Here is a 17,528-nt window from a genome sequence, read left to right as displayed (position 1 = left end):
AAATATTGGCTGATAACAATAATGTGCTGATAATATCGTTCATCCCTAGTCAGGATGACAATATGTTGCCATGTTGATGTTTTTTCTAATGTTTAAATCAACCAAGGTTGTGTTTTTCAAACAAGCTATCCGATGGGATGTGTTTAAATTGTTGCTTGTAGCCCATCTTCTTGATAGTTGTATGATACGTGTCTATCACAAGCGGCAACCTCCTGTCTCAAAATATGAAGCACATGCGTATGTGTTATAAACTGCAATTGATCGAGCGTCCACTTGAGGCTGGCTGCAGAAACACCGGAAACCACATGCACACCAATTCAAAAAAGACAATCTTTGCAGCAATAATTGACATGTTTACAGCCTGGTTCAAAAAAACAGTTTAGGTCTAAGTAGCTCATTTCTTGATCGGCACTCGCCGTACGGGGGTTGTTTTTTTTCTGACGGGACAGCTCAGAAGATATTAAGATTTCGAGTTTTGCCATTTAAGGACATGACTGACTTGATTGACAGGTGGGAACACTGTAGCTGTTGGCTAGGAGGCTCAAAGCCCGCCTCTTTACCTCACACTATCTCAACAGAAGATAGGTTGAGTTAACTTCAAAACAGCGCTCAGGAACAGTTGGATGACATCATGGATACTAGGTCCATTATTTATACAGTCTATGTTCTAGACCAGTTAAGACTTGGTGCTACTCTTGAACCTGTTTCCTGCCGGGAGCCGATGCTCTCGCAGTCGAACCACAAAAAACTGGTTTTCAATTGAACACCAGCTCCGAAACGGCCCTTGGTGGCAAAGAGGTAGTTAAGAGATGCACTACTTGTACTTGTACTACTACTGCTACTTTACACAAAGACATGAAAGTAAAACGTGTATGTATTCTCTAATGCAATTTTAGGTTCCACTGATATAGTTAAACTTTTCCAATATGAATAAGGTTATTATGAACAGAGAGCCTGTCTATTTGAGAGTTTGATTTACTGGCTCAGTTTTCCTGTACATAGACGCAAAGAAGACATTTTATTTTTTACAGTTCAGATACATCTTTGATGAGAGACACCTCTGATACAGACTCACAGACTAACAGCCCACTTACAGCTTACTGTATGCTTACTGTATCAGCCTTTCCCTGTTATTTCAGTTAAAACCCTTACTCACAGTCTGACCAGATCTAGGCCATTGAGCAAACAGGTGTCTGCATGTTGTGACACTGCTCTATTTTGTGGTGCAGGTTCAGTGTAGTCAGCTGATATTTGCCTGTGCTGCAACATTTTGGGGCTGTTACATGTATTAATGTTTACAATGTTACTACCATAATCTTTCTGAATTGAAACAGACATATGAGTGACTGAAGGCACAAACATACAAACACCAGTTTCATGACTTTAACAGCTTTTATTGCAGCTTAGTCACAGTGTCTTCACAGGATCACACATACTGAGCAAACATCCAACCACTTTCTGCTATGCAGTGAGCAAATGAAGGTGGGCAGGTTTGTTGCACTACTGAATCAATGACACTATCTGTGTGTGTGAACTAAAAAAAACTAGATAATGTCTACTAAATAGAGCTCAGAGACATGGATATTCAAAAGTAAGGAAAGGCCTCAATGACATGCTAACCATTCAACCCAGCAGCAGTGCAAATAGACACTCTGCCTGCTAATAATGCATTAAATATTTGTGCAAACACAGATTCTCACTTGGTTTGTTCTTATATGCAGTGACAAATGCATGTTGACACAAACTTCTGTTGTTAGAATTTCAGTTTCTCTTCTCTTCATTATTTTAGCACAGGCTAGATTTGAGCTGTACTCATAACTTAAGTGAAAACAAAGCTGAGAGGCTGCTGGGTTGCAGATCACATTGGATCATGGCTCCTTTGCTGGAGACTTAATTTGTACCTTTCTTATTGACCATTAAAGGGGTTGAAAATGTCTCAAAAAGTCATTTCCTGTGTAAATCAACACCTGAAAGTAGCTCTCTGCTCACATTTGAGCAATTCTATGGTTGGTAGAGTTCTGTTTTAGTAGCGCGCTGTCATACGTTTCATTTTTAAAATCATGATTAACTACTATAGTTTATCACAACTTATAGCATTTCTTTTTTAAGTTATATTTTTGGGGCTTTACACCTTTTGTTTTATAGAGGAGAGGACAGTGGATAGTGTAGGAAACTTGGAGAGAGTGGGGGAATGGCATGCAGGAAAGAGGCTGCAGGCTGGATTCAAAACCCAGGCTGTCCGCTACATGGGTGCTCAACTTGACCATAAAGATAAGTCCTCAACCACAACTTGTAGCATTTTAATTGCAAGTTTAAAATTCCATTATTTTGCTGGCAGAACAGTTTTTAAGGCTAAATTGATGAAAACCTAGACATGCCAACCTGTGGACATCCCTACAACCCGAGTGTCCCCTGTAGGACGTCGGTGGCAAATAGTGTACTGCTAGCTTTTAATGCAATTCACATCAGTCTGATTATCTGCACCTGTATGCTTAGCGAGTAGGGGATAGCTCAAACCTGAAGTCATTTGGTGATATTTCAATTCAAGTGTAGTGCTGTTGATGTTTTCCACCATGGCAGCAACCTCCGGTCTAAAAATATGAGTCCAATGTGGAAGTGCTAAAACCTGCAGTTCATCGAGGATCCGCTTGAGGCTTGGTCTGGAACTACCGGAAACCACATACACAACAATTAGAAAAAGCCGATCTTTACAGCAGAAATAAACATGTTTACAGCCTGGTACAAAAGACAAGTGTAGTCTGGATATCTCATTTCTCAATCGGCTCACACTGTAGTGGGGGTGAATTTTTTTCTGACACAGCAATTTCAAAGATATTGAGATTACGAGTCTTCCAATGAGAGGCACAGCTGGCTTGATTGACAGGTGGGAAAACTGTAGCTGTTGGCTAGGAGGCTCAAAGCCCACCTCTTTACGTCACAATCACTCGACAGCAGCAATACGGCTCCCGCCGACGATTGGCCTCAAAACGGATGGGTGATGTCACGGATCCTACGTCCATATTTTATACGGTCTATGGTCAAAAGGGACAAAATAGCAGCGATTAAAAATAAATAAATAAATAAAACAAAAAAACAACTGAGTGAATTTCAGACCTTAATCACATCACAGTTAATGCATTAACGCTGACAGCCCTGTTTTCCAATCATCCTTAATAATGAAACAAAACAAGTACAGCTAATTATTCAAACATGTCACCAACAAAAACTTGAACTTACTTTGCTTTTGCTGTGGGTCAAATATCTTTTCCAGGAGCTGAGCTCCACCAACTTCCTCATAATTCAAACCCTGGCCAGCTCCAACAGCAGGGGTGAGCTGGAAGCTCGGTAAAGGAAGAGGAAGAACAACCGAGTGACACACACTTCAGTTTCAAAGACATGGCTCAGTCAGGGATGTAATACATGTTTGTGATCGTAGTTTTGCGATTGTTTGACTGGAAATGGTTTCAACCTTTGCAAGCCCCTACTTTTTTTTTTGTTTAGGAATCTACAATCCAGGCAGTTTGAGGCTTCATCACAGCAGCTGCTTTGAGAAACTGAACAAAATTGTTTACAAATGGACAAGTAGCATTAGTTGAGTGTATTGACTGGCTTCCTGTATGAGTAGTGTCAGTCAGCTGGTTCCTCTGGAGGAGCGCCTGAGGACAGAGTGAAGTGGAGTTCCTGCTCTGGGACCGGCAGTCCAGAGACTTATTAGTCTTTTTTACCAGCAAGGAAATGAGTAAAGTAACTAGAGCGTCTTCAAGCTGAAGGTTATGAGTACTGATAGAAGTTCTTAATTATGTCTCTGAATGCTTGTTTCGGGTGCGGCCCAGTATTTAAAACATCTAATAGTTTAATTTAGTAGTTCTCAGACATTTCTTTTTTATTATGAGAGACGTGGCTGTTTGAAGACATTCTGAAAAACTGAAAGATCATGGTAAAAAACGACAAGAATCGTTCCAAGATGTATAACAATGAACATTCTATTGGTATTCCAGGAAAGCTCACGTATAAAGTGACATCAATCTTGTGTCTTTGCACTGCAGTGTTAAACGGGTGAGCGATGAGTAGTCCCATTTGAATGTGAAAACCTTTTGTCTGCCCAAGTTGCATCTTTTGTCTTGTGGGGAGGTAATTGGTGATTATAAGCTGCAAGACGTCTTACATTTCTATGACATGCATCACAGTAGTGGCAACTATCTCGTGTTGCCAGTATTGTTTGGTAATTATATTTTGAGCTACATGTGAGCATGATAATGGACTCCGTGACACCGTTTTTATTTATAGACATTTCAGAAGTAGAATGGATGGTTGACAGAACAAGCTAAACAACACATCCGTCATGTCACGTGTCAATATTTTGACGGGAGAATGCCAAAATACAGAATTGTTGAGTGGCGTAAAGGCATTTTCAGGAAACAAGCTAAGGTTGTTTAAATAGATATGAAGTATAAATTGCAAGTTTATGATATCGCATAATCTCCTCTATCCCTCTTTCCACTTGGTTGAGGCAGATGGCTGTCTAACATGAGTGTGGTTCTGCTCGAGGTTTCTGCCTGTTAAAGGAAGTTTTTCCTCGCCGCTGTAACTAACTAAATACTGCGAGGTATTCATGGTGGATTAAGCTGAGGTAAGACTCAAGAGTCTATCCTTTCTTGATGTTGGGTCTTTGTTAATAATATGACATAGTCTAGACCTGCTTTGTTTGTAAAAGCGTTGTGATTTGGTGCTCGACAAATAAAGATTGATTGATTGATTGATTGATTGATTGATTGATAAAGCTCCTGCAGGGTAAGGAACTTTAAGTTGTTTGGATATGGAGACACCTGTGGATGCAGCACTTCCTTGTTACCTGCTTTCTTTTAACAAAAAAATGTCTCATTCACTGTGTATTTTTGACAGTTTTGTTTTCTTTTGTAGGTCACGTAGAAGCATCTGATTTAATTAGTCTGTTTTACAACCGGTTAAAAACTCCTCACTGGAGCTTTAAAGAGTACTTAGTGCAGGTAAAGTTCAATCCTCTTTTAAGTAGTTGTGTTGACAGCCTACAGATTTCAACAAGGAGGTCAGTCTACACTCGTCAGTTTAGCTCTTGTGCCTGACTGCAGACTACCTTCCCAATGGGAAGTAAAGGGGACTGTGTGACTGTGTGGGGATGTGTTGCTTGACACTGGTCAGCCTGTGCCAGTGCTTTGGTTATTTAAGGAAATGCTGACTCTCCAGTTTCTGCAGATCACGGGACACTGCAAGAGATGACCATAAACACTAAAGCCAAATATCACTCTAAATGTCATGGTGTACCTATGTGGTGACCATGTCAGTCTGATGTGTTGATTTACAAAACGTGATTTTTGCCTGTGCTGTTTGACCAACACTGGAGCACTTTGAAGCCAGGGAATGTTTTAAGCATAAACTTTGTATTGGAGCTGAAGGACCAATACATACATAATTTATAACATGAATGAGGCCAAACCTTGAAGGAATCAAGGAATCGCACCCGGCCTGCCGGCCACCTATTTGTGGCCCCCGAAACTGTTATTCCTTCACTATATGTTTTGGTCGGGTCAGCACGTGTATACCACGGCTTGTCTCCATGCCAACGATACGCAAACAGCATGTTACTGGGTCAATTAGAGTTAACTGCTGCTAGTGCAATTTTTAACTTTCACTTTTGTTTATGGAGCAGTTCGCAATTTTGCACTTTGCCAGCTGTAGGACCCTAGAATGCACGAAAATGGAGTGTTTTGTTCCCTGCTGAAAGGATTCGATGGTGCATCTTTGAGGTGTTTTTCTCTGCTGTTTGCTAATCCTCCACTTTGCACCATTTTCTTTTTCTTATTTTTATTTCCTTTCAAGAGTACTCTACCGCAGCACCCACTCTTATTCATGTTAAGTGCCATCATGTGGAGGCTTGAAGTAGTGACTCTGTAAATCAAAGAGAATCTGTTTTGAACAGCTGTATGTTTATTGTTTTAAATATCGATATCAGTGCCAGTGTATCAATAATCTTGCGATATATCATAGCAACGATATTTTGGCACACCCCTAGGACAGTCTGTTACATTAACATTAGCAGCCTCATGGCTAGCGGCAGCTTTTGTTCTATATACTGACATGCCACTCCATAGCTAGTGGCAGCAACTGGGCGTATTTTGATCTTGCTGTCATTCCTAATATTTATGTTCTCCTTCTCGCAGTGGAATGCTGCACTGTCTCTTGAGTGTTGCAGAGCTTGTAAAACAAATTAGGAGTTTTACAACAATGCTAGTTGGATTAAGTTAAGTGGAATAAACACAGACATAGTTTAGTTATTTTTGTAATTAATTTTTGTAAAAGGAAAAAAAGACAGCTTGCAGCTCAACTCTATTACCTATTGTGCAATTATTATCTAAAGTAACACAAGTATCGGATGAGGACTGTATTGGCATATGCTCAATATTAAAAATCTGATCGGGGGCCAAAAAGCTGATTTGGACATCCCTAGTTAAAACTAATCTTCATGTCACATGGAGTCACCTAAATGTATATCATCTATTGATAATGTACAGTATAGGGGAAAGAAACAGCTTTCTGCAATGATTAGAATTCATAGGCTTATTATACTACAACACCCCAGCACGATTTTAGCAGATGTTTTTATGATTATTTTGTAAAATTATCTTCTCCCTTTGCAACACTTCCAGCTAACCCTCTTTCCTCTGACTACTATGAATGCCTGCTGTGTCATCACTTTCACTTCACTCTCTTCCCAGATTACTAGAACAACCGACACCATAGACGACATGAGACATTTATGAGGAGAAACTAAGAAGTGCTTCTCTCTGACTCCAACATGCACACACTACCACTTCTGTAGCCCATCACACACTGCAGGTTAATCGTATTATTTTGTGTGCTAGATGGAGCAATCCACCACCTCACTAAAGTAGATATGCAACAACTTAGCTATAGCAATGTTATTCCATAATGAAAACAAACAGAAGGCTGCAGAAGTCTAGATGAGATGATAGCTGGAGCGATGTGGTCTCAGCAAGAACAGGAGGAGAGCTATTACTTTCCGTTTTCATTATTTGTCAACAATGGAATCTAGCAAACATTGGCCTCACGGGCTAAATGTTCTTTGTCAGATTTTATGATTTCTAAATTTAGATATATTTTATAACAACATGTCAGCCCGTGCAGGTCGGCCGGCTCTTTGGGATGCTGCATCTTGCAGTTTTCTGTTAAGTAAGTCATTTTTAATTAAAGCTTGGGTTGGTAGTCAGATTTAGATACACTTTTTGTTATACTGGACGGAGTCCTGAGGAAATGCTACATTCAGATTCATGCTAGTTTTTCCGTGACAACCGACCCTAGCTTTAAGCAAGTATCCATTGAGATCCCCGGTCTAATGCTTTAGATGAAAATCTTAAGACAGTCTGATGTTTGGTCTATGATTAATGAAGCTCACTCGATGGGATCCTAATAAAGACTTAATATTTCCCACTGATAGTTTCATGATTTGTCAACTTAATAGTGTGTGAATTGTTGGTGACCTTTTCACCTAGCTTATCCTTTAACAAAGCAAGAGGTACACACGAAACATTTGCACTGCCATTCAAAGAACAAGATGAAAGGTAGCTCAGCCTTCATAAGATGAGGAGAGTTAAAGCTTCAAAGGGTTCCTCGCTAACAGCAAGAAGCCAGTTACGTAAAAAAAAGCCAACAAGCAGGTCCAATTAAGCTTTTGTGCAAATGTGTCTCCTCAAACACTGTGTTGACACGCTCCTGTCACAGATATTTTAAATATTTGGACCTGTGCACCTCAGTTTTACACTCAGAACATACTCCACAGTGATGCATTGCAGTACTGAGAGGAGGGGACACCCTGTTCAATTTTACCCTTGCTGAGTGCATGGCACTAAGTGCTCACTCCACCTCTGAAATCCTAGACACTGTGGAACATTGATGTGACAGTGATGCAACTTAACACCTGACAATTCGGGTGCCAATGCCATACCCATGGGGATTTAGGCATGGCTATTCCTGTGTGCATCTACTACAAAACAAAGAAATCCTTTTGGTGGCACGGCCTGAGAGGCAGAGTAGAGAGTTACCACTCATGTGCAAGGACGCAACTTATGTTTGCTTAGTCTGTAGAAGTCTATATGAAGTGGCTGGTGGTCTCACAGATTACGCCCAACATGTACTTTCCTGTTTAAGGGGGAATTTCAAACTTTTCTAACTAATTCTGTTTTTTATTTAGCAGCCTGTAGTTTGTTTTAATGAACTTCTACAAAACCCCTGACCTGTTTTCAGAGGGACTGTATCCTAGCTGACAAACCTAACAGCCAACATCAGGTCACTGCTCTATTAAACCTGTGAATGATTGTAAATTACCATCATGTGATGGCAAAGGAAGCAAACTAAATCAGTTTTCAGAAGTGTTACTGACTTGTCTCTGAATTTTTGTTTAAAAATGGCTTCAAACCAAGCAGCAACCTCCGGTCTCAAACTATGAGTCCCATGCATATGTGTTATAAACTGCAATTCATCGAGAATCCGCTTGAGGCTGGTGGCAGAAATACCAGAAACCACATAGGCACCAATTCAAAAAAGACGATCTTTGCTGCATTAATAAACATGTTTACAGCCTGGTTCAAAAAACGGCTTAGCTCTATGTATGTAATTTATATATCGGCACACACTGTACAGGGGGTAGAATTATTTCTAACGCGACAATTCAGAAGATTTTAAGATTACGAGTTTTTCCCAAATAAGGACATGACTGACTTGACTCCCGGATGTGAACACATAGCTGTTGGCTAGGAGGCTCAAACTCCGCCTCTTTACATCACACTATGGCCCAATCTCAATGTCCACCCTCAAGCACTCACTGCTTTGCACTACTTTGCCAACTATTGTTTTCAAAGTGAGAAATATTATCCAGATATCGCTGGTTTTAAATTTTTATAATAAATACCAGCTTTGGATTCTTAGTACTGTTGTGCTGTTAGATGTTATCAGTAGTGTTATTTGTTTGGCTGATGTTCGGGAGTGCAGCAGAGATTCTGATTTGAAGCAGCTTTTTCATGTCAAAGTTTCAGAAACAGTCAAATCGAGTGTTTCAGTTTGAGGATGACACTTAAAAATGTCTGAAAACGAGTGTTCCTTGTTGCTGTAATCCAAAGTGACATTTGCTTTGGCTGTTATGAATTAAACAACATTTTCAGCTCAGTTTAACAGGCCCTGTGTCTGTGCCACGTCCAGCTGATCCTCCGTCTGTTGCTGGGTAGTTGTGTGTGGGAACTTCTACAGCCCTGTCATCGATCCAGGATCGGGACCCATACTCTGTCCCTAAGGTTAGCTCTGTGGAACATTCTGGGCTCAGGTCCCAGAGAATAGTGACATGTCAGCAGCCCATTCAAATGAACAGGCTGAGGGTAGCACTTTGTTAGCAGTGCAGGGCTGGGGGTGGGGGAGGGCACGGGGTGGGCGTGCTAAAACTGGTGCTGTGTTTAACACTGCAGGGGTAGACCAGGGAGCGTGGCTCCATGAAAGGTCTCCTGTTCCTGGATAGGCTCTAACAGTTTGGAGCTATGGACAGAGGGATAGATGCACTCTGGGACGGCACTCTCTACCTCTCATTCTCATTCAAAGTGTTCAGCTCAATAAGGGTTAGCTGTGGTAAATGAAAATTGAAGAAATCACCATGTCCCCAGTCTTTGATAAAATGCTCCACATGATATTTAGTAGTGACTGTGGATAACCAAAGCAGCTGTGGCTGTGAGTCTACACTTTAGTACACTGGTGTTTTAAGCTAAATGTTAATGATAGCATGGCAACATGCTCACAATGACCAGCTCTGTCACCCACACATGATGCTCTCATTAAAACAAAACCTATAAAAGTCAAAAGGATTCAGGGCGATTTTATGCCTGACAAATGACATACTTTTACAACACGATGAAGAAACATTGTTGATTTTAGTACCCAGGAATCACAAATAGTTGATGTTAACAATTGCAATTAAACAAATACATAATAAAAATAAATAATACAAGAATAATATGAACGATACTACCAGTGACAGTGTTTTTAAATGTGAGGATTCAGAAATGATTGACCTAGTTTACACTTTTCACTACTTTGAGAGGTCAGAGAGTTTGAGGAGATGAACAGTAGGTTTCAGTGGTGGATGTCTGAGGCAGGAATTGTTAAATGATATTGATTAGTGGGTGCTCATATTCCGTATTAAATTTCATTACAAGACCTGAATGTTTGACTCTTTGTAGGTACTGGCCTGGCAAACAGTTTCTATCACTCATATTTAATAATCCTTTGAAAATGAACACCAATTTGGTCTGTTTTATGTTTTTGTTCAGAGTTTAAAGTCTTGGGGGAAGTCTTAGGGATGTACACAAGTAGTCGATTATCAATTAATTGATTAAGAAATTACTTGAAACACACATTTTTGTTTTCAATTTCCGTCACGTGGAACAAACATCATTTTGTGTCATATAACACTCATCTATCAGGGAGCTGTTTTAATTTAAAGCATGTTTCGATGCAAGTCAGCTGATTAAAAGTGTTGTGCACAGCGGAGACGTCAGGTCTCCACGTGCACTTCTTAAAGAGGATCAATACGCAACTGCTGCCAACAACTACACAGACGCGAAGTTTGACAAATTTAACCAGGACATTTCCCCATCTTCGGATATAAAGCCAACAGACTGGTGGGAATTGCTCATACGCTATGTTTGCAGAGCAGCAAAACTGGACACTGAGTCTGAAGTACTTTTCTGTTAGTATTATAAGCCTTCACTTTATAAGACTATGTCCGCGGAGAATATCTTTATGAGCCTGATCATTGATAATCAGTGTTAAACATGTACCCGTTTTCAATACCGTCAGTTATATGCATTTTTTTACTGTGGAAAATATAATTCAGGGGGAAAAGACGTATTTGGCTTTATTTTTTACATAAGAATATTAATGTTTTTATTGATTAATCGATAATTGATTAACATTTTCAAAAATCGATCACGAAAAAAACTTAAAAATGTACATCCGTAGTGCAACTTGATGACCACTGTGGACACAGCGCTCTATCTTTTGAGCTTTTATCTCTCTATTTTTAATCTTGTTGTTCATGTGTATGCTGTGCTTTTTGATAAATCCTCTTGTCCGCCTGTCTTCTAACGGTCAAATGTATCACTCACTGTGAATCTTTGCTGTTGAAAATGTAAACAAAGCTTGTTTAGGCAGCATGCTGTAACTCACTTTGACACCCACCTAGCAACCACCACTAAAATAATGTGTGTAGTAATGATGAGTTTTGTTACTGGTGGTCTTTTTGACTTTTTGTCAGTCACAAGGAGGGATTAGCTTAGTTCATTCTGTTTCATTTGAGGCTAACCATTTATCATAGGACCTTTTAAAAAAGCTAATTTGACTGTTTTGATGTTAAAGATTTTAAGTTATGTTGTGGTTAAATGACTACACAGAGGGAAGTTTGGGGTCAGGATCAGGCCAGATTACAGCGATATTATATCTCTGGTAGGTTTGCTCTTCCTTCATCTGTTTAAAGCAGCTCAGTGGAGAAGGTCAGAGTAACTTCCTCTTGTTGATTTTCATAAATGTTCAGTCCCTACAGTCAGTAAAGTGCTAGACTTCTTTCTCTCAAACCTCACCATATGTCTCTTTGTGGCAGGCATTTCCTATTGATGTGTTTTTGAATTAGATTTAGCTCTCTGTGTGACGCCAGGAAACAAAAACAGTCTTGCAGTCGCAGTTAACTTTTCAAGGACAGATTGTTCTGGCTTGGTGTTGTCTGTGCGTCTATCAGTGATGTCTATTTTAAAGTACTTTTAATTGTTTTTAAAGTCATTTTATGTTCCACCACGCTCACTGAGGTCCACGAATGCTTCCTTTTTAAATGTCCCTCGTGTGTCTCTCACAAGAACCGGCCAGAGAGCTTTCTGTATTCACTGTGGAACTCTCTACCTCTGGACATTAAGATGGCGAGCTCTCTGTGTGTTTTCAAAAATAAACTAATCGATTCAATCAATCAAGCTTTATTTATATCGCAACTTTCATACAAATCAAATGCAACCTAAAGAACTATACAGCAATTGAAAACAAGAAAGAAGCAGAAATAAAACAATAGCAAGACATTAAAAAACAATAATGGATTTTAAAATATAGACTAATGCACACCAACAGCAATAAAATATATGTAATTAAAAAAGGTTAAATCGTCAAATTAATATTAAGAATATAAATAGTTAAAATAAATAATTTAAAAAGGGTAAGGATAAGAGTTGAAAATAAAATTGAGGCTAAAAATGTCAATAAACTGAGTAGATAAATAAATTAATTAATTAATGAATATTTAAATAAAAATAGTTAAGTAGTAAAATAATAAAGCAAAAGACATTTTAATCTGCCTTTTAATGAGTGGTAATTTTCTTTTAGCTCTGGACTGCATTATTACCATTGTGACCATTGTTTTAACATACTTTTTTATTTTATTCTATCTTATTATATTATGTTATTTATTTTTTCTGATATTTATCTATTTTATCATAATGATTTGATTTGATTTTTCTGATACTTCAGATTTTTCCCCTTTTAAATATTGCTGTTGTTTTCTGCCTCTGTTCTTTAGTGAAGCACTCTGGGTTGCATCCTTGAATGTATGAAAGGTGCTGAATAAAAATGAGTTGTGTTGAGAGAGTGTGGCGCTCAGTGTTGAGGTTCTACATCAGATTTACAATGAGATAGATGGAGCTGAAAAGTTAATGTAAAGCATGAGGCTCTTCCGTAATAACCGACCCGTTGCTCTGTAATTGGATCAAACTCTTGCAGTGCTGCTTGCCTCTCTGTTGAATCTTTGCTTACTACAAAGAAAGAGTTGTTGAATGTGATGCTGTTTCCAATTTGAAGCTTATTTGAAAGAGTAAAAGTGAAATTATATGCGAAGTTGATCAAACCACAGAGAGTTACCCAGCGGATCTGAAACTGAAAGCAAAGATTAAGCAAATCCAGACTCTTCCTTTTTTCTGCGTCCCTGAACTAACATAAGAAGGAAATATCTGCATGTCGTCTTTAGGTGGTCTGTAGGGTGTAACGATTCATCTAATTCATCGATGTATCGAATTATATTCCTATGATCCGACTACGTCGAGCTGTGCTCAGCCAGTTGGCCTTCTGGACGACATATAGCGATCTAACATTGTTTTAAAAGGTAATAAATTGATTGTATCGATACTAGGAAATAACGCATTGGATTAAACACGGTAGACTTTATATGGATGTTTTTTTGCACTTTTAATGACAAAGACGTTAAACGTTACTCAATTCAGGCTGCCTGTCTGTGATGTCATCGCCACGCCCCAGCAGACAACAAAACATAGCATGGCGGATGGAGCGGAGAAGCCGGCGAGCAAGAAATGATCAAGCCACCATTGCGGTCCAGCTTGTGGAAACACTTTGGCTTTTGCAAAGATGGAGATGTTCTAAATGAGTCGCTTGCTGTTTGTAGGATATGCAAATGACAAGTAAAGTACCACGGCAACACCACAAATCTATCCCACCACCGACTAAGTCGATTTCAAGTCACTGAATCGTTTCGGATCGTTTCATTCTAAACTAATATCGTCCTTTAATCGTATCAGCAACCACGAATCGTGATACGAACCGAATCGTTGTTAAGAGAATCGTTACACCCCTAATACCTTCCAAATTTGAGAACCACATTATATCGTTACATGATATCAGACCTGCGTGGAAAGTTTTCTTACTGCATTAAGTGTTATAGCAGAGGACATATATTCTGAATAGGGATGGGCATTTCAAGCTAAAATACTATTCCAACGATTATTCAAATAAACCCCCCGCCCCCGAACACACACACACACACACTCACATACACACAAACACACACACCTGTCCCGATAACGACCCGTTTGTTTGGCAGTCGCGTTAACCAGCAGCAGGGCGAGGTGCTTCTAGTAGAGGGCACTTACGGCGTCTGTCTCAATCTTGGCGTGTATGTTTACATTTTACAGCCATGCTCAGTCTCTGGAAATATGTATGTAGTAGTTTGAGATTCAGAAACTGAGAAAATCGCGGCTACTGTCACTACTGTCTTCTTCTTCTTCTTCTTCTTCTTCTTCTTCTTCTTCTTCTTCTTCTGATACTTAACGCAGTTAGCAAACCGCTTTAAGACACTCTGTAGCCACCGTCTGGCAGGAATACTGTATTACAACCAAGCACCAGTAAAAACAATGAAAAATTTAGAAAATATTTGCAGTAACTTTTCGATTTTTACGAAGTAAACGAATATTCAAAATCATTACTCATTCCTTATTCTGATCAAGTCGAGCCTCAATATCCAAATGAAGCTGAAAGCCCTCATAATTGAGAAGCTGAAACTCTGGAAGTTTTTTGCATATTTTCTGGATAATTACTCAATTTTCTTGGAGGTTAAATAATCAATGAGCGGTTAATCAGTTAAGCTGTATTAAAGGACATGTTTGGCAGCCACATGATTAGAAAAACAGCAGTTGTAGCCATTTAACAGTCTTCATCACAGCATAGCTCCCTCACACGTCAACCAGACTTATCTGAGCCTTATTTGGGGCTATTGTGTGTGAAAAATGTGAAAAATGTCAGTGGTGAGCTCCAGCTCTTGGGTGACTGGCGAAATGGACAACAACACACAGAAATCCCACTCCATGCATGTTTTGTTTCACTAAATCAGCCTCTGTTTTGTCTGACAGGGTAACAGCAGACGTGGTAACTGCTGGTGGAGAAAGTTGAAGTGTGATTGCTGCACATTGAGATTTTCAGACAGTCAATAGAATGAGAAATAGCAGGAAACTCCGAGCTTAAGTTTTAGTCTTCATGATTTGAATTGTATTTAAATTATAAGTCAGCTATCAGGGAGGTGGTTTGAATAGAAATGCATACAAACTGTATTTTCTCTGAGGCTACAGCTTGGACTTTGACATGAAACCTGTCTCTGTCTGCACTTGTTTGGTTGGTTTTATGGAGGAGCTTGATAGTCTTCATATCTTGTCTTCTCTTCCATTACTAAAAAATATAAGTAGAAAAAAAGGATCAATGTATTATTGATGGTAGGCTTAACCTGTGGCGATCAATGAACTGATACTGCAGCACTTAGTGTCTTAAAAGCTAGTGTATGTGGTGAGATACCTCCAGCAGTCTGTCTTCTTGTATTGAAGATTGTATTGTCTGTTTTATTCTAAGGAATGCTCAGATTTAACACTCACTGGAACTGTGCCATATCATACCGTCCACGGTAATACCGGTATTCATTTTTAAGTGATGAAAAAAGTTGTATATTGCAGTATAATTGATTTAATGACTAGACGAGGTTTGACGCTCCAGAGCAGAGACAGTCACAGGCGGACGTACATGCTTGCTCCAACTCCTCGTGTCAGAGCTGGTGTTAATGTTTACAGTGAAAGCGCTTAGTAGCTCAATCATCGTGCATTAACCATCTCTCCTTTCCAAGTTTGATGTCAGCTTATAACTGCAGCATTGTGTGTGTGACTGCCAGCACAGACTCTCTTTGGGTCCGTCTGGGGCTGTAGCATCAGCTATGTGCTCACCATAGACAGTATAAAATATGGACATAGTATCCGTGACGTCACCCATCTGTTTCTGAAGCACTGTTTTTAGGCCAATCGTCGGTGGGAGCCATATTGTTGCGGTCGAGCGATTGTGACGTAAGGAGGCAGTCTTTTTGTATTGGTGTGTATGTGGTTTCCAGTACTTCTGGAGCCAGCCTTAAGCGGATCCTCGATGAACTGCAGTTTTTAGCACTTCAGCATTGGACTCATATTTTTAGACCAGAGGTTGACGCTTGGACTCGACACGAGCTCAGCAGGGGTTAATTAAGGCTGGGCGATAGTTCAATAATGATAATTATCGTGATCTAATTTTTCTCAATAAAATTATAACAAATGTTCGATAAAAATTTGATAAAATAAACCTGTAATTACACCCCCCAACCACTGTGCACTACTCAAGACAATAATCTACTTAACAGATACACAAAATAGAATTTGATATATCTCTGTTATAGATTTAAATCAAATTATGCAAATAACCTCAACCTGAGAAAAACAAGAATCTTCACAACTTCACAAAAAATCTTATCTTACACAAAAGACCTGCTTCCTGTTAGCACCGTCGGAAATGAAAGATTCAAGAAGATTATCAGAGAACCAAATTTCAGATACAAGCTAACAAACTGTCTGGTTTCTTCAACTTTCACTCAGGAGAAAAAAATCTGTCTTTAAATTAAAATTAAATAATGATTTGATATTTACCGTGATAATTATCGATATCGACTGATATGAAATATCTTATCCTGATAACATCATTTTCAATATCCCCCAGCTCTAGGTTTAATATTGCCATTAGAACAGTTCTACCTGCTTGACGGTGTGTTTTAACCAAACGTCAACCTCCGGTCTCAAACTATGAAGTCCATACGGAAGTGTTATAAACTGCAATACATTGAGAGTCCGCTTGAGGCTAGCTGCAGAAACACCGGATATCACATAGACATGAATGGGGAAAAAGGCCATCTTTGCAGCAGAAATAAACATGTTTACAGCCTGGTTCAAAAAACGGCTTGGCGCTTCATAGCTAATTTCGCTATCGGCACACGCTCTAGATTTCAAGATTACGAGTTTTTGCCCAAATACGGACATAACTGACTTGACTCCAGTACGGGAACACATAGCTGTTGGCTAGGAGGCTCAAAGCCTGCCTCTTTTCGTCACACTATGCTTGGTCGAGTTCAGCATTTCCAATATGGCTGCCGTCTTCAAAACAGCGCTCAAGAACAGATGGGTGACATCACGGATACTACGTCCATTAATTATACAGTCTATGGTTTTAACTGAAGACTTCCTTGTCTTAAGCAATTGATGGTTAAAAGAAGCAGAATCAATCTGTGGCTGTGACTCGTAGTGGAAGGAGGGACTGTAAATTCTTTACAGAGTTATTGATAACAGCAGAATGTAGCTTTGGGACAAAAAAAAAGTTCATGCTTTGATGGAAAATATTGTGAAAAATTGTCTTTAAAATATCATGATATAATTTTGAGGCCATATTGCTCACCCCTCACTGGAACCCATGGATACTCAATGTGCTTAACATGACAATCATACTGTTATTTAACAACACTGTTCTGTCTTTCAGGTGCTGTCGTCACAACCATTGATCAGGTTTAATGGTAACCAAGGGGTAAGAACATCTTTCATTGTCTCTACTTCTTAATGCTTCCTCCTGTCAACATACAAGGGAAGAAATTATGGAGACACACAAGATATGATAGAGATTATATTTTTTAAAGGGTGCTGTTACATTTTGTTGAGTTTAATGTGACTTTTCATTCATTATGAGCTGCATGAAAACTCCAATTTTCAAGAGATAATTTCCAAGTCAAGTGGCACACACACACACACACACACACACGCACACACACACCCTTGCTCGTTTTTTCA

At 39.3% G+C, this 17,528-nt stretch overlaps 1 protein-coding gene across 1 annotated transcript in view; it reads left to right on the top strand.

Annotated features, from left to right (window-relative positions):
* Positions 1-17,528, top strand: part of ell (elongation factor RNA polymerase II) — a 54,555-nt gene that overhangs the window by 2,360 nt on the left and 34,667 nt on the right. The window contains exon 2 of the mRNA XM_034705079.1: positions 17,224-17,268. Within this exon, the coding sequence (XP_034560970.1) occupies positions 17,224-17,268 (45 nt within the window). The remainder of the gene's footprint in view (positions 1-17,223; positions 17,269-17,528) is intronic.

Source organism: Notolabrus celidotus, chromosome 2 (genome assembly GCF_009762535.1).
Source record: "Notolabrus celidotus isolate fNotCel1 chromosome 2, fNotCel1.pri, whole genome shotgun sequence".
Taxonomy (NCBI): Eukaryota; Metazoa; Chordata; class Actinopteri; order Labriformes; family Labridae; genus Notolabrus; species Notolabrus celidotus.
The sequence above is the reverse complement of the archived record's forward strand: the minus strand, read 5'-3'. Positions and strand labels throughout refer to the sequence as shown.